This window comes from Leuciscus leuciscus (assembly GCF_965113295.1).
Source record: "Leuciscus leuciscus genome assembly, chromosome: 12".
In the NCBI taxonomy this organism is placed as follows: Eukaryota; Metazoa; Chordata; class Actinopteri; order Cypriniformes; family Leuciscidae; genus Leuciscus; species Leuciscus leuciscus.
Window position 1 is genome coordinate 39,318,018 of NC_138736.1, and position 26,888 is coordinate 39,344,905.

Consider the following 26,888-nt stretch of genomic DNA (forward strand, 5'->3'; position numbering starts at 1 on the left):
TAAATGATGACAGAATTTTCATTTTTAACTAAGTGAACTAATCATTTAACAGAAATGAACTGTTGGCATATGTTTCACATCAATACTGTCCAGTTTGTCCTGTTGGACACGACACACAGCAATACTGTCGTGTCACTTGTGACCTCTGAGCCATGTTTTCAGTTTCCTAAGAGCACTGAAACTTCTTTCAGTCCAGCTGATGAGACTGGGAAGATTTGATCAACAGGCCTCTCATTTCAACAAGACCAGCCTTCAACAGACCAAGCAATGTTATTTTTTCATGTTTTATGGGGACTTTCCATAGGCATAATGATTTGTATACTGTACAAACAAACTGTGTATTCTAACCCCCATAAGACTAACCTTACCTATTACAGAAAACTGTCTGCATTTTTACATTTTCAAAAAACAAAAGTCTGATTTATAAGCTGTTTTCTGAAGAAGAAAAAAATCCCCAAAAGGACAAGGATTTCGGATATTGACATCTTTGTGGGGATATTTTGACCCTATAATGTAGAGTTGCACACACACACACACACACACACTCACTGTTAGTGTTATGTTACGATTGTCATTATATTGTAAAAAAAAACGTTCTCCCTCGCTTACCGCATCTAGGTTTCCTTACGGTGCGTGTCCACTACAGCGGCAAAACTCCGCTCAGTGCCCCTGGCAACGCTGTAACGTCTCCGCTTTGGGGTGTGTCTGTTGCTGTTGTGTTTAATCTAAGTTTTTTTCAACACACGGACAGTATAATCACCAGCAATGCACGCGATTACATTTAGAAATAGATAAGCTTTGTTTCCAAATGCACCAAGCAAAGATATCCTTTCAATTTTATAAACTTTTATAAATCCAATCAATATAATCACAATGAACACGTCAAAAATAAAATCTTTAACATATATAACAACTGCAAAGCGTCTAATTTGTAAACAAAATGATTTATGCACTAAATCCAGCATAAACTCCGGCACAATTTGCATATTTTTATACAGACGTCTCATCCCGAACCTCACAGCAATTGGCTGCCGAACGCGTTTTTCGCTTGATATTTACATAAAGTCGAGAACTGCCCAACCTTTTGACGCTCTCGGTCGCTCTCAGCGCTTTCTCCGGTCCGCTGGCAATCCCAAAATGCACTGGGCGAGCGTGAAGCTCAACTTCCATAGGAATGAATTGAAAACGCTCGCTCCGCGCCAGTGGACACGCACCGTTAAGGCCAATTTATACTTCTGCGTCGAGTGTACGCCGTAGTGTACGTCGTAAGGCCAATTTATACTTCTGCGTCGGGTGCGCGTAGAAGGTACGGCGTAGCATACGCATTGACGTGTACCATACGTCGTACCCTTCGCCGTACCCTGACGCGCACCTCCTCAAAAATGTAACTACGCGTCGCGGCGACGCGGACCGCAAGATCTGTGATTGGTCGGCTGGATAGCATCGCGTTTCCACCTACGCATTTCCGGAATGATCTTCTGCACTCTGTACCGCCCGCCCGCCATTTTTAAATTCCGAAGATCAGTGAAGAGCCATGGAAATAGACCAAGTGACCGAGAGATTGCTTGAAGAAGTGCGGAAAAGACTCCTTCAGTCGCCATTGCTCGTAGAAACCTAAACTCAAAACAGCCGCGAGGAATGTAAACACAGTGGAACATTAAAACCCACCCGCGCCAACTAGCGTTTCGGCGGTGTAACTGCAGAGCAACACAGACATTCGCAGAAGTATAAATGCTCACGACGGCGTCGCCTACGTGCGTAGCCTAAAGGCCAATTTATACTTCTGCGTCGAGTTCCACTGTGTTTACATTCCTCGCGGCTATTTTGAGTTTAGGATTCTACGAGCAATGGCGACTGAAGGAGTCATACAGATGGCTGTATTTCCGCACTTCTTCAAGCAATCTCTCGGTCACTTGGTCTATTTCCATGGCTCTTCACTGATCTTCGGAATTTAAAAATGGCGGGCGGGCGCTGCAGAGTGCAGAAGATCATTCCGGAAATGCGTAGGAGGAAACGCGATGCTATCCAGCCGACCAATCACAGATCTTGCGGTCCGCGTCGCCGCGACGCGTAGTTACATTTTTGAGGAGGTGCGCGTCAGGGTACGGCGAAGGGTACGACGTATGGTACACGTCAATGCGTATGCTACGCCGTACTAGTGTTGTCAAAAATATCGATATTTCGATAAATATCGATACTGAAATATCTGAACGGTACCAATACTCATTTCCTGAAGTATCGATACTAGCCGAGCTGTCACTTTCACTTCTCTCCAAAGGCGCGTTGACAAACACCACACACGCACTCGTCTCATTTGCTCTGATTAAATAGCAAAAGTGAAGTGAATGGGGCCGATCACACCTGACGCGTTTTTTGCAGTGAGAGGCGCCTATTTTAAACTGGTTTCCAGCGAGCGTTCCGCGCGCTGTTTATTCGCCTGCTGCGCCTCGCAGGTCTTCCGTTTTAATGATGAAAGCTAGTTGCTTGAACGCCCGGAGAGTGTGATGATGGAGGATAAACTTGTGGTGCTCTCGCGGGTTACCAGGAGCTTAACGACTTCACGAACCGTAACTACCACAATGTTAACAGAAAGTAAATAAAGTTAATAAAAGGCTGATTTGACGTTTACTTGACTGACAGGACAGCTGTTTCAGTGGTTGCCTAGCAACATAACAAACGCAGCGCACTGCTCGTTCTGTGTGATGGTAAGTGCAGCTGTGTGCCTCGCGTTTTCGAACCTGAAAAACGCGTTAGGTGTGATCGGGGCTTAATATGGCAAAGCACCTGAAAGACCGACACCGGGATCTATATAAATAATTTCGAGAGGTTGGTAACTCTTCTCATTTTAACATTTCTGAAACATTAACCAAGATGGCCTAGTATATTGTTGTTGATATGAGTGTGTGTTGTCTCGTTTTTACACCGTAATTCTTAAAGTTAATATAATCGGACTGAGAAATCTTAGACAAGTAACGTTAAATATTTTAACTGTGGTCAAATGTAAATTAACTTGTGCTTATTTAACTTTATTCAAAAATTAGTATTTAATTCTGCAATTTGCCTTCATATCTTATCATCAATTTGATTACACAGATACTAATTAAACTAAACTGAGCTATTGAATGACATCTTTGAATTCAATAATGCAATGCCTTTAACTGAAAATGTAATGTTTTATCTTATTATTATACATTACTGACACTCTATCCTCCAATTTGATACTGTTAAGTGCTTTGACACAATCTGTATTGTTAAAAGCACCAATAGCATTGTTTTCGCGTGTAATGCACACACGTTTGCATTTAAATCTGTTAATCAAAAAACGTTAATGTATTAACCAGCATTAATGCTTTTGAACCAGTGCACTACTTCAGGACATTTTTGTTCATGTAAAATATACCTCATTGTCATGTTCTAGACTTGTTATATTTAGCTTTAAATAAAAAAATAAAAACGTAATATTGTGGCAGTTTTTTTCTCCGTGGTATCGAAAATGGTATCGAATATCGATATTTTTCAAGGTATCGTATCGAAGTTAGAAATTCTAGTATCGTGACAACCCTACGCCGTACCTTCTACGCGCACCCGACGCAGAAGTATAAATTGGCCTTTACGGTACGTTCACACGGGGCGTCAGCGTCAACGCTTGACGGAAGGCGTGGCTGAAGTTTGGCACTGACGCCATGGTCATAGCAGCGTCAGCCAATGATTTATCCTCAGTTTGCTGCTCTTGAACAGGATGAACGTGATGAACGTGATTGGCTGCCGCCTGGCTACTGTATTTGCATAGAGCGATCCTGATTGGCTGACGCTTCCGTCTGCGGCGCTTCACTGGCGTTGCTCGCGGCAGAAGTTGAAAAATTCTCAACTTCTGCCGCGAACAACGCCAGTGAAGCGCCGCCGACGGATCCACAATTCTTTTCGGCAACGCTTGACGTCACCCATTCAAAGTCAATGGGAAGCGTTGACGCTGACGCCCCTACAGCCTCTCACAAGTTAGAAAGAAAACACAAAGCCAATCAGTTTAGCGATGTGTGCTCAGGAGGTGGGACTCAGATCTATTAACCGTTTGTGTAATTGGGCAATTTTTTTTTTTTAACGACGACAAGCCGGAATGAAAACAAGCCAAAATGAACTAGGAGTAACGAGGCTATTTTTAAAATGTAAGGAGTAGAAAGTACAGATAATTGCGTGAAAAGGTAAGGAGTAGAAGTAAAAAGTCGTCTGAAAAATAATTACTCCAGTAAAGTATAGATACCCAAAATTTCTACTTAAGTAATGTAACGGAGTATTTGTACTTCGTTACTTGACACCTCTGGTCACTTCCTAAATTAATGAAAATACTGGAAGAATATGGCTCTTTTTCGGGCTATAAAATCAATATTACTAAAACTCAGGTTCTAACGTTGAATTACAATCCGCATACAAAGATTAAAAACACATATAAATGGAAATGGGAATCAAATAGCATTAAATATTTGGGAGCTGTCCTGACAGAAGATCCGTCTAGAATGTTTGATGCCAATTTTGGGCCTCCCTCGTTTCTTGTACCTCTTTCAATGTCTTCCTATTTGGATAACTCAAAAACATTTTGATGAGTGGGATAACATATTGGCAAAATATATTTGGCAAAATAAAAGGGGTAGGATAAAATATCAAACATTGCAGTAGATGAAGGAGAAAGGGGGGTGAAGGGACTACTATGAAAGATATACCCATTATGGCCCTCTTAAATGACAGAAAACTACAAAGAAGTATCAATATAACTGAATATGAGTCTCTTCTGAACTCCTGGAATAGAATAATGCAAATTTTAAGGTGGTGTGCGTATGATTCTGATTTCAGACCAAATGCCCTTGATGGAAGATTTAAACGTTGGATCTCAAAAGGAATTACAACCTATTACTCTTTTATGCACAAGGGAGCATTTATGAGTTTTGAACTCTTACAGAATAAATATGGTTTAGGTCAAGACGATTTATACTTACAGGTTAGGCATTATTTTGATCAAAATATAAAAATAACATTGGAAAAATGCAACTTGGGGTTCCTACAGACTTTCTTAACATTAATTACATCATTCTCTTTAAATAAATTAGTTTCTAAGTTATAAAAAGCCATTCAGCAAGGCAAAAAACCTAACACAGATTACATTAAGAGGACATGGGAAATGGAAGGTAATATACAAATTTCAAATGAAAGTTGGTTGAATATATGTAGAGTACAATGGAGCACTACTGGTTCGAACACCTGGCCAGAGTTTAGTTGGAAGAATATAATCAGGTGTTTTATCACACCTATTCAAAAGAGACACCAGGGTAGTGGAGACTCATGCTGGAGGCTCTGTGGATTCTCAGGAGCCAATCATTCTGTAACGTGCCGGAGAAAGCAGGCGGAAGCGAGGATCTAAACACAAGGTTTTAATGAAATAGACATAGAACAAATAATAAAGAACTTAAGGGATAAAGAAACAAAACCACGAGCATGACAAGACTAGAAGCAACCCTTACATGTACAACAACTGACAAAGTAACAAGTGAAACACAAGGGCTATAAATACACAGGGACCAACAAGCTAAACAAGATAACAAGGGGGTGTGGCTAATTAGAAACACCTGGGGATACTATTAAACTAGAAAAACTACAAAGGACTACAAAACATGACACAGAACAGGAAATAACTAAAGTCCACACAAGACAGGAATCATTACATATTTCCACATTTTCTGGGACTGCCCATTGTTAATCCCTTATTGGTCACAAATATGTGAACATATTAATCATATATTTGGTAGTAAAATACCTTGTAATTTTGAAAATGTGTATTTGGGCAATGCGGATGTTAATAGCTGGAGAAATAAGGACAAGAGGTTGCTTTGGACACTACTGGCAGCGAGTAAGAAAGCCATAACCAGAAATGGTTAAAACCGGACCTTCCGACCATTGAAGAGTGGGTCAACATAATCCAAGAAATCTACACTATGGAAAAGCTTTCATTTACTCTCAGGATTCAAAGAGACATGTTTTACAAAATCTGGACAAAGTGGTGTGAGTATGTCAAGCCCATAAGGTCTGACTTTGTATGAGTGTTACAGTTTTAAGTGAAAGAAAACCTTTTCTGTACGGGTGCTCTTCCCATAACTGTTCATATTAAAAAATGTAAAAAATAAAAATAGCAAAAAAACAAAACAAAAACAAATGTATTAGCAATGTTTAAATTAACATTAACTACAATTAATAAATTCTTCAGAAGTATTTTTATTCAAAACATTTTAGTAACATTTTTAAAGTATGTTTTAAATTATTTCGGTTAATGTGAGTAGTATAATCCATAGAGAAAGATGCGTGACAGAATGAAATATACAAGTAAACTTTAATAAACATTCAGGAAGTTCAGAACTAACTACACAACAGACAGAGACCGCATGAACTAGAAACTAAACAGAACAAGAAATTAAACATGACAAGAAATTATCCTCTACAGTAAAAGACCTGGGTGTTATACTCGATTGCAACCTATCTTTTGAAAATCATATTTCATATGTTACAAAAACAGCCTTTTTCCACCTTAGAAACATTGCTAAGCTACGTAATATGCTATCAGTTTCTGATGCAGAAAAGTTAGTTCATGCATTCATGACCTCGAGACTGGATTACTGTAATGCTTTATTAGCTGGTTGTCCTGCATCCTCAATAAACAAGCTACAGTTAGTCCAAAATGCCGCCGCTAGAGTTCTTACGAGATCAAGAAAATATGATCATATAACACAGATTTTATCATCACTGCATTGGTTACCTATAAAGTTCCGTATTAATTACAAGGTATTGCTACTGACTTATAAAGCCCTAAACGGCTTAGCTCCAGTCTATTTAACGGATCTTCTATCGCCCTATAATCCATCGCGCTCTTTAAGATCACTAAATTCAAGGCTTTTGGTCATACCTAGGATATCCAGAACCACCAAAGGAGGGAGAGCATTTTCACATTTGGCTCCAAAACTCTGGAATAGTCTTCCTGATACTGTTCGTTGCTCAGACTCGCTCTCCCAGTTTAAAACTAGATTAAAGTCGCATCTCTTCAGCCAGGCATTCATATAATCCTACAGTTCAAACTACAATCCGGCCTCTAGCTCATAAATGCCAGAGGAGAACTGGCCCCTGACTGAGCCTGGGTTCTCCCAAGGTTTTTTTTCTCCATTAGGTCACCTGATGGAGTTTTAGGACACCATTAGGTCACCTGATGGAGTTTTAGGACACCATTAGGTCACTTGATGGAGTTTTTCGGTTCCTTGCCACTGTTGCCTTTGGCTTGCTCAGTTGGGGATATTTTGGGGATATTTAATTTAATTTTATCAATCAATAAATTCCTCTTGAAACAAACTTTGTTGTATTATTTTAATTTAATACTGTGAAGCTGCTTTGATACAATCTGTATTGTGAAAAGCGCTATACAAATAAACTTGACTTGACTTGACTTGACTTGATTGTGATACTAGTTAACTAACAAATGAAACCTCATTTTGAAGTGTTACCGAGTTAGGTTAAACTTTGGACATGTGCCTGCAACAAATGATGCATGACATTTTTCTTGTTTGAACAAGTGTTTTTTTAAATTATTTTTTTTATTTCAGAAATGCACTCTCTATACTACATTTACAGTGTAATATCGAAATCTGGAGACATTTATGAATTCAACAACTCGGTCGAACTGGATGACATACAGATGAGTTTGTGTAACAGTGTGAATAAAGCAGATTTCATGACTCGATTGTGTGAGGAATCTGAGAGACTCTTTAATGAAAGTGATGATCTGCATTATAAACAACAGTGGCTTCAGATCAACATTAAAACACTGATGGACAAGAGGAATGAGAACAGCACACGGGACACAGGTAATTATGTATAGGGGACAGTGGGATCAGTTGGGGTAAGCTGTGCCATAATAATTCTGTCAAGTAATTGGGATAATTGAGGAATGCAAGAGTGGTTTTCACTTCCAATAAAAATGAACAGAGAACAAACAAATCACTCATGCACTGATTTGAAAGTCTAATTTGGTTGCATATTATTAATATTTTCTTAAACCAATTAAACAACAAATTCAGTATTTGAATGTGTTCAGTTTTCAACATTTTAAATATTTACAAAGGAATGCAAACATAATTGAATACATCCTTGGCAAATCTTTAGACAAATATTTTATATATTTTTACATGCAATTAACTATCATGTACAATATCTATTAGAACTGGATAAGTTTACACTGACATGCAAAATCCATTTCTCTTGTGAATCTTTCACAGGCAAATGTGATGGACCGTTTCAAAATATTTGGGTACATTACCAAAATTACACTCAATTTCCTAGACAGCACAGCTCTCCTCCACTTAATATCCACTTAATAATATCACCATCAGATTTGATGAATTGTATCTTCTGTTCTTAATCTTCTGTGTTTCTCTAGATCTTCATGTTCTTCAGTGGAGGCACGGCTGTGCAGTTGAACGTCACTCTAATGGTTCAGTAATGTTTCTTCAAGGCACTGATGAATACGCCTATGATGGCCAGACCTTGACCTTTGACCTCTCAATGCACTGGAAGCCTTTAGTCCTCGACCATGACATCATCTGGGACAGAGAATCAGTTTCCAGCCTGAAGAGGAAATGTGTGGAAACATTAACCAGATTCACTGAACTTCAGCGAGAGGGAAAGATCATCATGGAATGTGAGTTTACATCAGAATCTCTAGGGTTGTTATTTGAATGCATTCTTTCATGCAGGTTTATTATCTTCATTGTCTGTCCTGCAGCTCGTCCTCGTGTTCACACTCTTGTAAAAGCGTCTGGATCTTCAGTCTCGTCTCTGCTGGTGTGTTTGGCCACAGGCTTCTACCCTAAACATGTGCAGATGGAGATCAGACACGATCAGACGCCGGTCCCTGATGATCAGCTGAACTCAGAGGGAATCAGACCGAACGCTGACGGATCCTTTCAGCTGAAGAAGAGCCTGGAGATCCTGCCGTCTGAAAGATCCCAGTATCAGTGTGTGGTGAAGCACCAGACAGACATAACAGAAGATTACATGGATTATTATGGTTATGCCTATTCTGAGTATTCTGTTACTGCTGTTTGGCTGACCTGTTTTTTGCTTTATGGTTTCATATGAACACTTCTTTGGTTGTGCTACATTTGATTTTGCACCAGTATAACTAAACTAGGGATGCACTGATACCAGTATCAGTATCAGGCTCGATACTGAGCTTGTGAACTCGTACTCGTACTCATAAAACTGCTCTGATACCAACAACTGATACCAGGCAGCGTTTGTACACTTGTGTCCAGACAAACACTGACAACAGAGAGTATAATGGGGATATAAAAGAAGGCTGTCTATGAAGTAAATGTATCTAATTAGTGGAATATTAAACGAAATATAGTTACGCCACGATCTTCTCGAGCACATCCCTTTTTAACAGACGTCAGTGTAAAGTTTGTAGTTCAGTCGGATGTCAATGGCAAAGAAAGCTTGTAGGCATGTAGCTTATTATTAAAGGGGTGGTATAATGCACTTTTCACAAGATGTAAAATAAATCTCATATGTCCCCAGAGTGTGTATGTGAAGTTTTAGCTCAAAATACCCCACAAATATTGTTATATAGCATTTTAAAATTGTCACTTTTTGAGGATTAGCAAAAACGCACTGTTTTGTGTCTGTTCCTTTAAATACAAATGAGCTGCTGCTCCCGGCACAGGGGGCGGAGCTTCAACAGCTTGCACTCACACAGACATGCACTGAAAATTCAAAAACTTTTAGCCTTTTATGTTCAAACCGGAGTCAGACAAAAATGTAGAGACTAAAGGCCTGTTCACACCGGGATGAATTTCGCGCACGATATTTGCCGACGTTTAACACCTCTTGACTAAACAAAAGGCGCCAATGTGAGTGTGCACACCGACTTGAAAAACGGCACGCGTAAAAGCATCATTTTTTAAAAAACGCCTCGGGTTCGTTTTTTTGGTTTGACGCGCCACGTCAAAAACTATCCGACCAATGAGATTGGCGCTTTTGCTCACGTGTCTGGAGCTTCTGAAGTTACAGTAAAACACAACTTGGGGGCGCTCAAACACAAAACGGTCTTGCCGAGCACAATATCTTGATAAAAGAAAAAAATCTGTTTTACATTAAGCGCCGGCTCATCGTCAGTGAAAATCGCTTGGGTGTGAACACAAAAAACACGTTGAAAAACGCTGGCGAATAACGCGCGCCGATATTCGTCCCGGTGTTTACGGCCCTTAAAGAAGTGACAACATGTAGACATTTCTGAATAGTTAGTTGATGAATTTATGTAGTTTATGTGTTTTTATCTTCTAGTAATTGATTAGCATATTCTTTCATGATAATCTATAAATCGTTTTCTGGGGTTTATGTACATTTTAGGGTTTGTGATGTCACTAACCCGGGAGGAATGTCGTGTAGTCCCTACCAGCCGTTTGTTGCAACAAATTTTGTTTATGCTCAGTTACACAGCTCATTACACACTAACTGAAGTTAGAAAAGTGAAATTATAATCAACGACCCCTTTAACATTAACTGACGAGAGAGAGAGAGTTGAAATGTTGAATGCTCTTGATTGCTGATCGTTCACTCAGCACACGTCATTTAGATTAAGTTAAATTGTATATGAATGTAAAACATGAACTGTTACTTGATTTATGAAGTTGCTAACTGCAGAGCAAAATGAGTGGAGCTTAAGTCTAGCTCCTCCACGCTAGAGGTCAAGTGAGGAGGAGCCAATGTAATTTGGGCCTAGTGGGTGGAGCTAGAATATCCAGCCACACCCTAACCCCACCCACAACTCTATCCCTCCAGAGAGGAGGAGCTGGTCATCGTTTGACTGCAGTGAGAACCACTTGGATTTATGTATAAGTGGTTCTTATTACAGGACGTTTGCAAGTCAAGCAGTTTCATGAACATAAACAAACGAAACGCGCACCCGAAAACCCGCGTCAGACAGCGTGCGAATACTGAATCAAATTATCTTTCACTTCTTGCGCTTGTACGGACGAATTCTCACAAAATTATGTAAAAACGTCCGTCTTGGTGAATATATTAGTGAACATAGTCGGTTATATCTCGTAGACAGTATATTCAAATTTGTGCATTTGCTCTTAAAGGGACAGCAGCCTAATAAACCTGCTGCAGTGTTTTAAAGTTAATCAAACAAAAGACAAAAAAATCACTCACTGCTCTTGACTAAATAACTTTTGTAACTTTATAAAGATCCATCTATATTTAATTTATACAATAATGGTTTATTTTGGTTTCTCTACCCAATACATTTAAAAATAACATATGGAGTGAAAATACTGGTATCTGTACTCTGTATCTGTAATACCAAAACGAAGGTATTGGACTTGTTCTGGAAAAAGTGGTATCAGTGCATCCCTAAACTAAACTAATACTTGATGGATCATGGATCATAATCATCAGAATAAAATTACCTAGAATATGACAAAAAAGTAAAATGGTAAAAGTACTGAAGACTGAGGCCAATATCAGTGACGCCATCCTAATGACCATCATCAGTTATGTGAGATTTTGCACCAAAACTTGACAAATAATGGATTTTTGTTCTGTGACAGATGAAACAGAAGCCAGCTCACTGTTGCTGTTGGATGCAGTCACTGGATTTTCATCTTGTATTTTTGTTGGTTTCTTCATTTTCCTCACATTTTATCTACTTAGAAGTTATGGTAAATATCGAAGTACCATTTAAATCCCTTAAAGTCATAAATACGGATAGAAGAGGAGAATGACTGTTCTAATGTTTAACATTTCAGGAAAGCAGGACACACTGAAGACACCATCACTAGTGCAACTATCAGGCGAGTCTGACTCTTCTAGAAGTTATTAAAGCACAACACACGAGATGAGGAGACTGAGCATCTGTGTTATTTATTATTTCATGTGATTCTGCAGCTCTTCATAAAACACAGATGAAACCAGAACTACTGGAGGAAATAAGTGAGTCAGAGTTGATAAAAGGCCCGTCAATTAAAACTCTCTGCATTTAAAAACGTTTTGTTTACTGTCACTGTACAGCTGATGGGTAACTTTAACATGAACATGTTTATTAACCATCATTTTATTTATTCTGTGCAGGTTTGGCTGCTGCTTTAAACACTGATTCAGATGATGAAAACCCCACAGATCCCAGTATGGAGGAGGTTCACAGTAGGTCCTGAAGAACACACACACACACACACACACACACACACACACACACACATACACACATATATATACACACACACACACACACACACACACACACTGTTTCATTAATGGTTCCTCTCGTTCTCTTTCAGCTGAGGAGGTTCATGACACTCAAAGTCTGTGTGAAACTGAAGTGACTCCAGCAGCAGCTCGAGGTCAGAACATCTGAATTCATCTCTTATCTGACACTGATTCTTCATCTCACTCACTCAACGTGTCCTTCATGACTTTTATAGGTGCGATGGGCTCCAAGAACTTCTCTCTGCCTGACCTTGGTGAGTTAATATGGGTTTATGTTAATTAGATTTTTAGTCAGACAGACACTGGATGTGAAATTTGTTTTTTCCAGCCATGAAGAGAGAAGACACTGATCAGAACACCGTTACCCAGAATGCCCTGCTGTTACCACCGCCAAGTAAGATCAGCTTCTCTTCAAATTATTTGTGTTTATATGCATACAGTATACACACACACACACACACACACACACACACACACATATATATATATAATGCTGTTATTCTGTGTTTCAGGACGCTGCAGATCCAAAAACATTTCACTGCCAAACCTCAGTAATGTTTCAGTTCATTTCAACTAAAGATTTTTTACATTTTAATAGTTTTCTATTTGATATTGGTGTTATAAAAAGAGAACTTCTGCAGTTTTTAATGAGTGTAAATTAGCAGTTTGTCTGTTTTTCAGTTTAAGACAGAAAAGACACCAGTGACTCCAGTCAGAAGATCAAGCAGTTGCTCATGGGTTGTTCTGGTTGAATCAGATGTTACATCATCATCATCATCATCATCATCATCATCATCATCATCATCAGTGCCGAGAGTATGTGGACACCTGAACATCAGTCATAGGAGGTTTCCACACCGTCAACACAGCTTTCACAGTTTTCATCAGACACTGTGTTATGAGGATATGTGGTCAGGAAACATAAAGGCCATATTACGTAACATATACGCCTACACCAACACACTCCTGCTCTCCGTTTCCTTGTTATTCTACTTTTTCTGAGCAGCTTTTTGAGGCCTTTTTTCAATTCATGTGCATCTCTTCTCTTCTCTGATGACGAGGGCGGAGCAACCTGTCACTCACATGAGATCAGCCAATAGCAAACCACCACCATCCAATTATCCAATCAATTCCACACAGACAAAATCAAGGCCCGCCCACATTTGTTCTTGTTCCAGAAGTGTTTCACTCAGATATACATCACAATAGAGAAGAAAAGATTATCTCAACTTCCGTTTCATGTCGACTTTGAGGAAACTAGACACTAAATTTAGTCAGCACACTTCAGGCTGTTACTTTACTGTTATTATTATTCTAATATTTTACTGACTCATACTGAGTCATGGAAACCCTGTACATACCAGGGAATAAAGTAGTGTTTCCTAGTCCAGGAAAAGTCATTAGAGTAATAAATAAACTGTTGCATTTTATAGTGAAATTTGGAAAGGCAACTTTTCTAGTTTTGATTAACTCTAAAATACTTTATCGGCACATTGCACTCTTTTTCGTATGATCTGTTGCCTGAACAATCTTATATTCAATGCGTGTTCAATGTCTTCATTTTGTATTTTTTTGCATGTTTCTTTTTGTGCTATTACAATTGTAAAAATATTGTCTTTTTCTAGTTTTGACTAAAAGTATTTTTTACAGTATACAGTAGAATTATCTCGCTGCTGTCATGTAGCTTACAGGCACCTTTTCATGAGCGGTTTAAAGGATTTTACTGTAGGTTTAATGTTTTCTCTTAATCTGAGCAGAGATGAACCGAACCAGACTGTATTAAGTACAGTCTTTGTCTCGTGTCATTCAAGAGCTTTTATCAATGGAACATACTGAGACTGGATTGACTTCTTATTGTAACCAGCAGAGGGCAGCATGAACCCGAGAGACACACACTTTTAAAGAATTCATGAAATTAAAGGTTTGCTTTTATTGTGTGAAATCATCTATACTGTGTAGTCAGAGTCCTACTAAAAGTAACCAACAGTAGCATCTTGTATACTATATATACTGTATTTACAGTCTTTCATGTGAGCAGTAAATGGATATTTTTCACAGTGTTTACAGGAATCATATTAATAAATATAATTAAAGATTTCATTGTTGTGTCTTTGAGAAGCTAATATAACTCTTAATATATGCAGAGCTCAGTTAGAATGACCAGTGATTGACTGTCAATATTTCATGCATGAAGAATGCAGAATGTGATTTTGATTCAGATGTTCAGGTGAGTTTGTCTTTCTCTGTTGTTTCTTTCTCTCCGTCATGTAGATGTGATCAGATTGAGTGTATCATGTCAATAACAGACAAAAGCAGCAGTCAATTATTCTGTGTGTGTTGCTATTATTATGTTTGTGGGCTTCAGGTTTATTGTGTGATTTGGGTGTTTTGGACCAGAGGGAAACTAATGATTGTCATTTACACGCAAACAAAAGATGATCCACTTTAACAGACTGTCATTTAAAACACTCTCCACATGAGCTTTATGTGCTCTTGATCAGCAGCATGGAGTAGAAAACTACTTCCTGTCTGGAGACTGATTGGACACTGAGAGCAAGGGAAAGCAGAGGCTTCTGGAGATCAGACACGATCAGACGCCGGTCCCTGATGATCAGCTGAACTCAGAGGGAATCAGACCGAACGCTGACGGATCCTTTCAGCTGAAGAAGAGCCTGGAGATCCTGCCGTCTGAAAGATCCCAGTATCAGTGTGTGGTGAAGCACCATACTGACAATGGCTTATGTTCTCTTGTGGGTAGTTTTCGCCCAGGTATATAGTACTGCTGTTTGGCTGACCTGTGTTTTGCTTTATGGTTTCATATGAACACTTCATTGGTTGTGCTACATTTGATTTTGCACCAGTATAACTAAACTAGGGATGCATTGATACCAGTATCAGTATCAGGATCGATACTGAGCTTGTGTACTCGTACTCGTACTCATAAAACTGCTCCAATACCAACAACCGATACCAGGCAGCGTTTGTACACTTGTGTCCAGACAAATTCCTCATTTACATTCATTAGTACTTCAAATCTGTTCTCAAGATGCATAGGCGGTGGTAGGAGACCACTGTTTGCAATCCTTGTCAGAGCTGTATCTGGGGTAGAGGATGCTACTGCGGCAATATGTGATGCTTGTGACAATCTGATGTCTCGAGTGCCTTTGGTTCTCGCTCCCTGTTTGTGCCATCGATTTGTAAGTCGATCGGCTTGTTTCTCTACACTCAGTATGGCCTGTAGAGGAGCACTAGTTTCATGGGACTCACCGGCTATATGCTGAGGGTGTCCATGACGAAGCTCTGTTGTGTGTTCCGTCTGGTTTGGTGGTCCCGTAAGTAACTTTGTTTCAAGAACTGCAATCCTTTGTAAAAGTCTGTGGCAGTTAGTGCAGCAAGTAGATTCTTGAACCAGAAGAGGCATTTTCTCTCTTATCCTTGTAGGCAGTTGTGTTTTCCTTTCCCCGGAATGTAAGCTGGTCGGGTAAAAGAATTCTGCGTTTTTGTAGTAATCCAAACTTTGTCGTTTGAGCACTGTGCTGATTCGCTGAAGTTAAAATTAGGTGATAAAAGGAGATAAAATAGAAAAATATAGGAGATAAAATAGAAAAGCGATAGAGCAAAGCGTGGAGCAGTAAGCAAGAGCGTCCGAAGAGTATCTGAGCAGGAATTTTAGGGTTTGTGATGTCACTAACCCAGGAGGAATGTCTTGTAGTCCCTACCAGCTGTTTGTTGCAACAAATATTGTTTATGCTCAAACAGCAACATTACACACTAACTAAAGTTAGAAAAGTGAAATTATAATCAACCACCCCTTTAACATTGACGAGAGAGAGAGAGAGAGAGAGAGAGAGAGACTTTTTGACTTTTAGGTCTTCTTTAATCAATCAATAAAAACATAAGAGCCTTATTAAATAATCATAATAACAAACAACATCCCATCAAACAGAAAACATTTGTGCCTACTTACAGTACATTTATACATACATTAAGTATGGTTTTTTTTATATATATTTTTTTTATATATTAAACAGTATACACTCATCAACATCAACATCACAAATACAATGATTTACAGCCCATTTACCTTTAAACATCTCCATATCATTGACCAATTTATAATATGCAAACTCAATTTTAATACGAGATTTTAATAACCCTTTTAAAACAGACACAACATCAGTTGACCCAGCATCGATCAAGCAATGTTTTCTTGATAGCCATATCGCCAATTTTGCCTGACCAAAAAGAAAGTTTAACAGAACATGTTCTTCCATCCTACTTTTAATATATTTTGGTCCATAAATAAAAAGTACTGGAGTAAAAACTCCCCCTAAATTTTGAACCCACTCTTCTAAGATACAAAATAAGGATTGAAGCCTTTCACACTTTAAAAACAAATGAAAAACAGTCTCCTCCTCACTACAAAATGGACAACCTACCCCTACCTCTGGATCAAGGTGTGCTCTGTGTCTGTTTGTAGCTATAATCCCGTGCACTACTCTCCAATGAAGGTCTCCAGACCGTTTCTCAATGGGTAGCTTATACAGGGACCTCCAGCGTGTCCTTTAGGGGATTCACCTGGCCCCAGAACCTCCAGCCATTAGGACTCGCTGACACTCTGCAGTGTGTTAAGATGCCACACTTTCACACACATAGTGTAAATGGCTTTCTTATCAGCATCGCCAAAAGCGGCCAAATAAGGTATTAGCCCTCTTTTTCTTGCCATGTACCAGTCTTTGCTGAGAAAAACAATTCTGGAAAGTCACAGTTATCAGCCTCTTCATCAGAAGTCTCCATTGCCTTTCGATAGTCCTGAGGCAGAGACTCTAAAATCTGAGTCAACATATTTTGTGCCATCCTGACTGATTTTATTCCAAGTCTTGAAGCAAAATTTTCAGGGCTTATCCAACTTTTTTTAATCTTTTAAGTGTCCAATCTTTGTCATATTTGCAGCCCACATGGCTTTTCTGAAAGTGTCTGATTTAAAAACATCTGATTCCAATTCAGAATTGAAAAAAAGTGGTTCCTCCTTCAGCCATAATTTTTCTGTGCTATCTGCACTCCGTGAAAACATAAAAAGTGTCCATGACTTTAAAATTGATCTGTAAAAGACACTCAGCCCACTTAAATTCAGTTTTTCAATGTCCATTAAGAACAAATGGCGGTCCAGCCCCATGTTTCCAGCTCTTCTTAGGAGGGCACAGGCTACTTCTGCCCAGCTCACATCCACTCCATAGAGCAGTCTTTGTGCCGTCTGCATTCTGAAAGTCCTGAGTCTCGCTCTGATATCTACCAAGCCCTGGCCTCCTTCTTGTCTGGGTAGATACAGTACCGCCACCTTCAGCCAGTGCTGTCCCGACCAGAAAAAATCCACTAGTCGCTTTTGTATTCCTCGCACTAGATCCTCAGGAGGTTCAAGTATTGTCATTCTATGACAAAGTGAAGAAGCAACCAAATGATTGTATATTAGGACCCTCCCCCTATATGACAACCGGGGTAGCAACCATTTCCATCTAGACAACTTTGCACACACTTTCTCCAAGAGGCCCTCCCAATTTTTCTTCTTAAACTCTTCTGTCCCCAAAAACACTCCTAAATAATTAAACCCTGCACTTCCCCACTGTAATTACCTTTAAAAACACTACCACACCATAAAGCATCACTCTTTCCCCAGTTAACTACTGCTGATGAGGCTTTTCCATAAAACTCTAATGCCTGTTTAAGCACCTGAATGTCACTTTGATCTCTGATTATAACTGTGACATCATCAGCATAGGCAGAGAGTTTAACAGCACAGTTTAGGGTGTTGACCTGTAGGCCCTTTAACTCTCTTCTCATTTTACCTAACAAAGGTTCAATTACAATGCTGTATAGTTGGCCCGAAATTGGACAACCTTGTCTGATTCCTCTTTTAACATTAATAGGGATACTCAATCCACCACCCATTTTGATCATACAAGTCGCTTCGGCATATAAAAGTTTAATCCTTGAAATAAATTTTTCCCCAAAACCAAAAGCGTTAAGGGTGTCAAACAGAAAACCATGATCAACCCTGTCAAAGGCCTTTTCCTGATCCAGAGACAACAGGCCCACATTAACATCTTTACAATAAGCATAATCAACAACATCCCTGATTAAATGAAGATTATCCATGATTGATCTATTTTTAACACAATACGACTGATCCTTGTGTACCACTTCATACAACACATTATTTAATCTATTTGCAAGCACCTTAGACAAAATTTTATATTCTGTACACAAAATTGCCACATGTCTTCAATTCTTTAAAAGTGTTAAATCTTATTTTCGGGAGCAATGATAAAACAGCACGTTGACAGCTAGTTGGAAGAACACCTTCACTAAAGCATTTCTGAAGGACTTCAAAATAATCATCTCCAATTATTGTCCAAAATGATTTATAAAACTCGGCCAGTAGTCCATCCAAGCCAGGACTCTTGCCTGAAGAGAGAACCTTTACAGCCAGAGAGATCTCCTCAAAGGAGATATCAGTCTCTAAGAGCTCTTTATTATCTTCAGATAACACCGATAAGTCTTTTAGCAGCTCTCTTCTGCAATGTTCATCAGATATTTCAGCAGCGTACAAATTAGAGTAAAACCCAACAGCAAGCTTTCGCATCTTCTGTGGGTCTGAGGTAACATGTCCATTATTGTCCTTCAATGAACGCATCAATTTCTGCTGACCCACTTTACGCTCTAAAAAAAAAAAGAAAAAAAAAGAAAAAAGAGCATCCATGTCCTTCAGGGTTAAATAACGGCTTCTTATGAGAGCTCCTTTAACCCGTTCATCCAGAATTAAACTTAAATGATTTTTCTTTTCAGTCCAACATTCTTTTAAATTGACATCATCATTAACAGTCATTTCCATTTCAATATCAACAATCTCTTTTTCAAGCCACTTTTACGTTTTTTTAAAACTACAGAAGAATAAGCAGAACATTTCTGAGAGAAATCTCTTATGTGCACTTTACCCACTTCCCACCACTGTATTATACTTTCAAAAAGACTCTTTTCTGTTTGCCATGCTTCCCAAAAAAGCTTAAAAGTTTCACAAAACTCTTTATCTTTTAAAAGTTTAGTGTTAAAGTGCCAGTAACAGCTCTTCTGTGTGCTTTTAGACAGTGTGAACCCAACCCTAATGAGTTTATGATCAGAAAGTGTGTTAGGAATCATTTCTGTACTAACAACTCTATTTTTCAAGTTACAAGATATATAAAACCGATCCAAACGAGCAGCAGAAATCCTATCATTACAGACCTTCACCCATGTATATTGTTTTACAGAAGGATTGTGTTCTCTCCATACATCCAAGAGATTCAGATTTCCTATAACACCAGCTAAAGAGGAAGCTGACGATGCATGAGATTCTTCCCCATCTCTGTCAAGAGTAAAATCAAGAGTGCAATTCCAGTCCCCCCCGTCCCCCCCATCTTCATTTTCTTCACTAACTATTTGTTCAAACTTCTTGAAAATAAAACTCCTTTCTGCTCCAACATTAGGAGCATAAATATTTACAAACAAGAATTTAAAATGACTAATTTCAGCTTTAACAGTTAAAAACCTTCCTGGCTCTACTTCATTTTTTGAGAGCACTTTAACATTTACAGTAGGAGAAAAAAGAATAGCCACCCCAGCACTTAAATTGGTCCCATGACTGAGAACGTACTCTCCTTTCCACCACAAACCCCAGTTAACTTCATTACTACAACTACTATGAGTTTCTTGCAAGAATGTAACACTCAACTTTCAGATCAATGATTTCTGATAAAACCTCATTCTTTCTCCCATCCCTCATCCCATTGATATTAAGAGAACCAACCCTTAAGATCTCCATAAGAAAAATATAGAAAAGGAGAAAACAGATCAGATAGAAAGAGAAACTTTCAGCCATTATACTTATTTAGATTTTCCCCTCGCTTTTCCCATCCTTTTTCCTGATCTAACAACAGTTAAGTACTTTTTAAGACGAAATCTTTTCTGTTGTGAAAGTTCATCATAGCTACATTACTGAAGCAATAAACTTTTCAACATCAGGGAAATAATCTCTTATTTCAAACCCCTGCCTTTCCTTTTGTCTTATCCAGAAAAGAATTAATCTGCTCAAGGGGATATAAATCTTCTACACCCTCCTTAAACTCTTCAGACCAATTCTCATCATCTCTCATTCCATCATCAGTGTACTGTGATAAACTTTCAGTCTCATCAGCCATATTTTCCTCAGAAACACATTTCTGTACAATATCATCATCAGCATCACTCTGATCATCTTCATCATCATCACTCACATCTTTATCAGGTAAATAAACACATCCAGGTTTCTCCACGCAGCTAACATTCTCATTTAACTCACTCACCTCCTCCTGTTGCTCGTCTACTCCCTCTGTAGCTTCTTTATCCTGCTCCTCGGTTCTCTCCTTTTCTGTGTTATTTACCGGTATTTGATTAACTACATCATTTCCTTCACCACGAGATGTAGAAGGGCGCTGTTCATCTCTATGTGGACACATTAAACACTTATGGCCCAAATCGCCACATTCAAAACACTTCAAACTCACCGTACTCGCATAAACCATGAAAGAATTCTCTCCGTGAGTAACACGGAAACTATTACTTTAGTTGCTGGAGCAGATAGCGGGGTTACCGGAACAAAAGTTTCCTTCACCCATATTCCGCTTACTGTCAGTTCATTAACGAGTAATTCAGTTTTCAAAAACACGACTACTGCTTTATTCATCCGTGACGCCGAGACTATGTTTTCAAAACCAAGTTTCTGACCGATAACTAGGAGTAAATCTTCCAGGGGTGGTGTTCCCTGCGCGTGAGCAGTCGCCATCCCGGCGACTACAAACCGCACACACACGAAAAAACCTTTCTTCCTATACTGATAATTTTTAAAATCACTGCGAGAGGAAAAATAAATATATATACATAAACAGAAAGGAAAACACCAAAGAACACCACAATCACTCTCGACAACGCTCTCAACACGGCTCAGCACCTCCACAAACTCCCAGCATGCACCAGAGAGAGAGAGAGAGAGAGAGATGAAATGTTGAATGCTCTTGATTGCTGATCGTTCACTCAGCACACGTCATTTGGATTAAAAGTTAAATTGTATATGAATGTAAAACATGAACTGTTACTTGATTTATCAAGCTGCTCACTGCAGAGCAAAATGGGTGGAGCTTAAGTCTAGCTCCTCCTTGCTAGAGCTCAAGTGAGGAGGAGCCAATGTAATTTGGGCCTAGTGGGTGGAGCTAGAATATCCAGCCACACCCTAACCCCACCCACAACTCTATCCCTCCAGAGAGGAGGAGCTGGTCATCGTTTGACTCTGCAGTGAGAACCACTTGGATTTATGTATAACGAGTGGTTCCCTACATTATTACAGGACGTTTGCAAGTCAAGCAGTTTCATGAACACAAACCCGCGTAAGACAGCGCACAAATACTGAATCAAATTATCTTTCACGTCTTGCGCTTGTACGGGCGAATTCACACAAAATTATGTAAAAACGTCCGTCTTGGCGAGTATATTAGTGAACATAGTTGGTTATATCTCAAGTGAACGTAGACAGAATATTCAAATTTGTGCATTCGGTCTTAAAGGGACAGCAGCCTAATAAACCTGATGCAGTGTTTTAATGTTAATCAAACAAAGGACAAAAAAATCACTCACTTCTCTTGACTAAATAACTTTTGTAACTTTATAAAGATCCATCTACATTTAATTTATACAGTAATGATTTATATTCTTTTGGTTTCTCTACCCAATACAAATTATATGTGTAGTGAAAATACTGGTATCGGTACTCTGTATCTGCAATACCAAAAATGAAGGTATCGGACTTGTTCTGGAAAAAGTGGTATCAGTGCATCCCTAAACTAAGCTAATACTTGATGGATCATGGATCATTTTGTCGGGCCAAAATCATTGACCAAAACAGTGACTTTACTCTGATGCCGCATTTTGAGCATTTCAGTGTCTATTTCGTGCAACAGTTACACATATCAGATGTGTAGATGCTGTGGCTGGATTTTGGATTTTCAAAATCAATAATTGAGTCTGTGTTGTTTTCAGTTGAGCTGTGAACAAAACTTCACTTGTAGAGCGCCTGCCATCCAATAATCACAACAAGTTTGTGCTTTGTTACTTCAGATTGTACTTATACTTCAAATGCTTGAACAGAATCGCAGATCCTCTGACTAGAATGACTAGTGAAATGTCTGAATGTTCAAAAATCTGCAAAAGGTTGTTTGGTGTCTAAAGATTAATGTCTAGTTTGTCTGTAGTAAAACAAATCAGAATAAAATCACCTAGAATATGACAAACAAATAAAATGGTAAAAGTACTGAAGAGCTGCAAACTGAGGCCGATATCAGTGACGCCATCCTAATGACCATCATCAGTTATGTGTGATTTTGCACCAAAACTTCACAAATAATGGATTTTTGTTCTGTGACAGGTGTAGCAGAAGCCAGCTCACTGTTGCTGTTGGAGGCAGTCACTGGATTTTCATCTTGTATTTTTGTTGGTTTCTTCATTTTCCTCACATTTATTCTACTTAGAAATTATGGTAAATATCCAAGTACCATTTAAATCCCTTAAAGTCATAAATACGGATAGAAGAGGAAAAAGACTATTCTAATGTTTAACATTTCAGGAGAGCCGGACACACTGAAGACACCATCACTAGTGCAACTATCAGGCGAGTCTGACTCTTCTAGAAGTTATTAAAGCACAACACACGAGATGAGGAGACTGAGCATCTGTGTTATTTATTATTTCATGTGATTCTGCAGCTCTTTTTAAAACACAGATGAAACCAGAACTACTGGAGGAAATAAGTGAGTCAAAATTGATAAAAGGCCCATAAATTAAAACTCTCTGCATTTAATGTATGGTTTACTGTCATTGTACAGCTGATGACTAAATGCATGAACATGTTTAATAACCATCATTTTATTCATTCTGTGCAGGTTTGGCAGCTACTTTAAACACTGATTCAGAAGATGAAAACCCCACAGATCCCAGTGTGGAGGACGTTCACAGTAGGTCCTACACACACACACACACACTGTTTCATTAATGGTTCCTCTCGTTCTCTTTCAGCTGAGGAGGTTCACAGTAGGTCCTGAACACACACACACACACACACACACACACACACACACACACACACACACACTGTTTCATTAATGGCTCCTCTCGTTCTCTTTCAGCTGAGGAGGTTCATGACACTCAAAGTCTGTGTGAAACTGAAGCGCCTCCAGCAGCAGCTCGAGGTCAGAACATCTGAATTCATCTCTTATCTGACGCTGATTCTTCATCTCACTCACTCAACGTGTCCTTCATGACTTTTATAGGTGCGATGGGCTCCAAGAACTTCTCTCTGCCTGACCTTGGTGAGTTAATATGGGTTTATGTTAATTAGATTTTTAGTCAGACAGACACTGGATGTGAAATTTGTTTTTTCCAGCCATGAAGAGAGAAGACACCGATCAGAACACCGTTACCCAGAATGCCCTGCTGTTACCACCGCCAAGTAAGAACAGTTTCCTTCTTATTTGTGTTTATATGCATACAGTATACACAAACACACACACACACACACACACACACACACACATATATATATATAATGCTGTTATTCTGTGTTTCAGGACGCTGCAGATCCAAAAACATTTCACTGCCAAACCTCAGTAATGTTTCAGTTCATTTCAACTAAAGATATTTTACATTTTAATAGTTTTCTATTTGATATTGGTGTTATAAAAAGAGAACTTCTGCAGTTTTTAATGAGTGTAAATTAGCAGTTTGTCTGTTTTTCAGTTTAAGACAGAAAAGACACCAGTGACTCCAGTCAGAAGATCTAGCAGTTGCTCATGGGTTGTTCTGGTTGAATCAGATGTTACATCATCATCAGTGCCAAGAGTATGTGGACACCTGAACATCAGTCATAGGAGGTTTCCACACCGTCAACACAGCTTTCACAGTTTTCATCAGACACTGTGTTATGAGGATATGTGGTCAGGAAACATAAAGGCCATATTACGTAACATATACGCCTACACCAACACACTCCTGCTCTCCGTTTCCTTGTTATTCAACTTTTTCTGAGCCGTTTTTTGAGGCCTTTTTTTAATTCATGTGCATCTCTTCTCTTCTCTGATGACGAGGGCGGAGCAACCTGTCACTCACATGAGATCAGCCAATAGCAAACCACCACCATCCAATCATCCAATCAATTCCCCACAGACAAAATCAAGCCCCGCCCACATTTGTTCTTGTTCCAGAAGTGTTTCACTCAGATATACATCACAATAGAGAAGAAAAGATTATCTCAACTTCCGTTTCATGTCGACTTTGAGGAAACTAGACACTAAATTTAGTCAGCACACTTCAGGCTGTTACTTTAAAGGAACACTCCACCGTTTTTTGAAATAGGGCTTATTCACCGTCTTTCCTACATTTAGATAGGTGGGCAAACGCATTTTTGTCTCAGTGTATGCATTGTTTTAGTTTGGCAACACCGCCGCTAGCTTAGCTTAGCATAATGAATGGAATCCTTTGTTGCCAGCTAGCATGTCGTGAGTAAGCCCTATTTCAAAAAACGGTGGAGTGTTCCTTTAATGTTATTATTCTTCTATTATTTTACTGACTCATACTGAGTCATGGAAACCCTGTACATACCAGGGAATAAAATACTGTTTTCTAGTCCAGTAAAAGTCATTAGAGTAATAAATAAACTGCTGCATTATTTAGTGAAATTTGGAAAGACAACTTTTCTAGTTTTGATTAACTCTAAAATACTTTATCGGCACGTTGCACTCTTTTTCGTATGATATGTTGCCTGAACAATCTTATATTCAATGCGTGTTCAGTGTATTCAAATATTATTTTTTTTTGCAGGTTTCTTTTTGTGCTATAAACAATTGTAAAAAATATTGTCTTTTTCTAGTTTTGCCTAAAAGTATTTTTTACAGTATACAGTAGAATTATCTTTCTGCTGTCATGTAGCTTACAGGCACCTTTTCATGAGCGGTTTAAAGGATTTTACTGTATATTTAATGTTTTCTCTTAATCTGAGCAGAGATGAACCGAACCAGACTGTATTAAGTAAGAGGTTTCTTTCTTTGTCTCGTGTCATTCAAGAGCTTTTATCAATGGAACATTGAGACTGTATTGACTTCTTATTGTAACCAGCAGAGGGCAGCATGAACCCGAGAGACACACACTTTTAAAGAATCCATGAAATTACGGGTTAAAATATTCCCAGTCTACTGACATTTGTTAAGACGTCTGTTTTAAACATTACAGTCCTCATGATAACTTTTGTTAACTTTACATTAAGTTAATCCACTTCAAAAGCTAATTACTCCTGGACAGCAATGCCATAGAAATATACAGAGCGACCGCAAAAATGGAAGTTAAAAGACAATATTCTAAAGATGACTGCACCCTTGTTTCTCTGGCGCATAAGGTCTATATGTTAACGCAATTCCAGATTACTTGTGTTTCTACTCTTCTTCTGAGCCTCTGAAGATTACCATACCAGCAACTCACACAGAATGTCATAACATCACAAGCGTTCTGTTATGGACATTAAAAGACAGCAGTTCATTAAGAAATAAAACCATCAGTCCATGCGTCCCATTGAGCTAGTGGTCCAAAAATATACAGAGGCATTTATAATTAGTTTCTATTTGCTCCCCATTAATTAGTGTAGGACGAGTTATATTTTGCTCTTTCTCTCTAAAATCATTTACCTCAGGAAAGCCATACAATGACCATGTTATTTAGCTAAAAAAAACTCTAGAGAAGAGTATTTTGCTAAATAAATTGTGGAAGAAATTTAATATGTTCTATATGTGTAATTTTCTTATATTCATAGTAATGTAGTAAAATGAGACGAGGATTGCATGCAGAGTCCCATGATTCTCTGCTACATTGATGGAACAAAGTGTACGTGTATGACCTTGTATACGTGATTTGACAAAAAGTTATGCTGAATGTATGACTAAGACAAAGGGCCTTTACTCAAGGGTAGTTGGATGCAACAATGTGTTCGTTATGGCCGGGACATGTTCATTTAGCCACTCTGATGACATAGAGGGAGTCAACTATAAAGAAGGAAGGATGCCCCCACTCTTGGTCACATTCTGCAGGCACTTTGTAATGACTGTATGACTGCTGACCTTTCCCTGCAAGGGAATAAATAATCTTTTAAGAGAATTGATCCATGTTTGTCTCTTATTCAGTATTAGAAAATTGTTTGCCTCCACAATATGCACTATAGACATATTCATTATATTTTACTCATATCATAAAAAAAAAAAAAAAAAAAAATCCTTAATATAAATTGTATATTAATTGTATACAAAGCAGTTAACCTTTTAACCTGTAATAGTATAGTTGTCACAAACCAGATGTTTAGAACACACAACGAACATGATCCCAGACAGCACAGATCCGGCCTACATCTGGATCGTGTGGAATCCATCGTTGCTGTCTGGGATGAATAATCCACAAACCATAACTCAGAAAAAAGCTGACAATGTAACAACGAT

The 26,888-nt window shown here is 38.7% G+C and overlaps 3 protein-coding genes and 1 long non-coding RNA gene across 5 annotated transcripts in view; 3 read left to right on the forward strand and 1 right to left on the reverse strand.

The window, feature by feature from the left end:
• The window catches only part of LOC309510597 (H-2 class I histocompatibility antigen, Q10 alpha chain-like), an 80,052-nt gene that overhangs the window by 6,187 nt on the left and 46,977 nt on the right, over positions 1 to 26,888 (forward strand). The gene's annotated exons all lie outside the window — the stretch shown is intronic.
• Positions 10,196 to 26,888, reverse strand: part of LOC309510624 — a 48,176-nt gene continuing 31,483 nt past the window's right edge. Inside the window, exons 2-3 of the long non-coding RNA XR_014210408.1 lie at positions 22,635 to 22,750; positions 10,196 to 11,501 (exon numbers count right to left, since the gene is read on the reverse strand). This is a non-coding gene — a long non-coding RNA (uncharacterized lncRNA). The remainder of the gene's footprint in view (positions 11,502 to 22,634; positions 22,751 to 26,888) is intronic.
• On the forward strand, positions 11,495 to 14,395 carry LOC309510608 (uncharacterized protein). Of its 2 annotated transcripts, XM_082185479.1 has the most exons (9): positions 11,495 to 11,753; positions 11,841 to 11,885; positions 11,980 to 12,045; positions 12,163 to 12,234; positions 12,369 to 12,431; positions 12,513 to 12,551; positions 12,626 to 12,691; positions 12,810 to 12,848; positions 12,979 to 14,395. In XM_082185479.1, the coding sequence occupies exons 1-9, from the start codon at positions 11,621 to 11,623 to the stop codon at positions 12,981 to 12,983; spliced, it is 528 nt and encodes a 175-aa protein (XP_082041605.1). In that variant the 5' UTR covers positions 11,495 to 11,620; the 3' UTR covers positions 12,984 to 14,395. The 2 variants fall into 2 exon arrangements, with proteins under 2 accessions (XP_082041605.1, XP_082041606.1); XM_082185480.1 differs by lacking the exon at positions 12,163 to 12,234 and having other exon boundaries at positions 11,980 to 12,024.
• LOC309510617 (uncharacterized protein) lies at positions 23,124 to 26,553 on the forward strand. Its single transcript, XM_082185489.1, has 7 exons — positions 23,124 to 23,165; positions 23,298 to 23,369; positions 23,541 to 23,603; positions 23,685 to 23,723; positions 23,798 to 23,863; positions 23,982 to 24,020; positions 24,151 to 26,553. The coding sequence occupies exons 1-7, from the start codon at positions 23,138 to 23,140 to the stop codon at positions 24,153 to 24,155; spliced, it is 312 nt and encodes a 103-aa protein (XP_082041615.1). The 5' UTR covers positions 23,124 to 23,137; the 3' UTR covers positions 24,156 to 26,553.

Excerpts from the sequence above, each read along its gene's own strand:
- LOC309510617 (XM_082185489.1), top strand. The coding sequence starts at position 23,138 with ATGAAACCAGAACTACTGGAGGAAATAA. Across the intron at positions 23,724-23,797 it reads CTTCTCTCTGCCTGACCTTG|CCATGAAGAGAGAAGACACC; the intron begins GTGAGTTAATAT and ends TGTTTTTTCCAG. Across the intron at positions 23,864-23,981 it reads CCTGCTGTTACCACCGCCAA|GACGCTGCAGATCCAAAAAC; the intron begins GTAAGAACAGTT and ends TCTGTGTTTCAG.
- LOC309510608 (XM_082185479.1), top strand. The coding sequence starts at position 11,621 with ATGGATTTTTGTTCTGTGACAGATGAAACAGAAGCCAGCTCACTGTTG. Across the intron at positions 12,046-12,162 it reads TGAGTCAGAGTTGATAAAAG|GTTTGGCTGCTGCTTTAAAC; the intron begins GCCCGTCAATTA and ends TATTCTGTGCAG. Across the intron at positions 12,552-12,625 it reads CTTCTCTCTGCCTGACCTTG|CCATGAAGAGAGAAGACACT; the intron begins GTGAGTTAATAT and ends TGTTTTTTCCAG.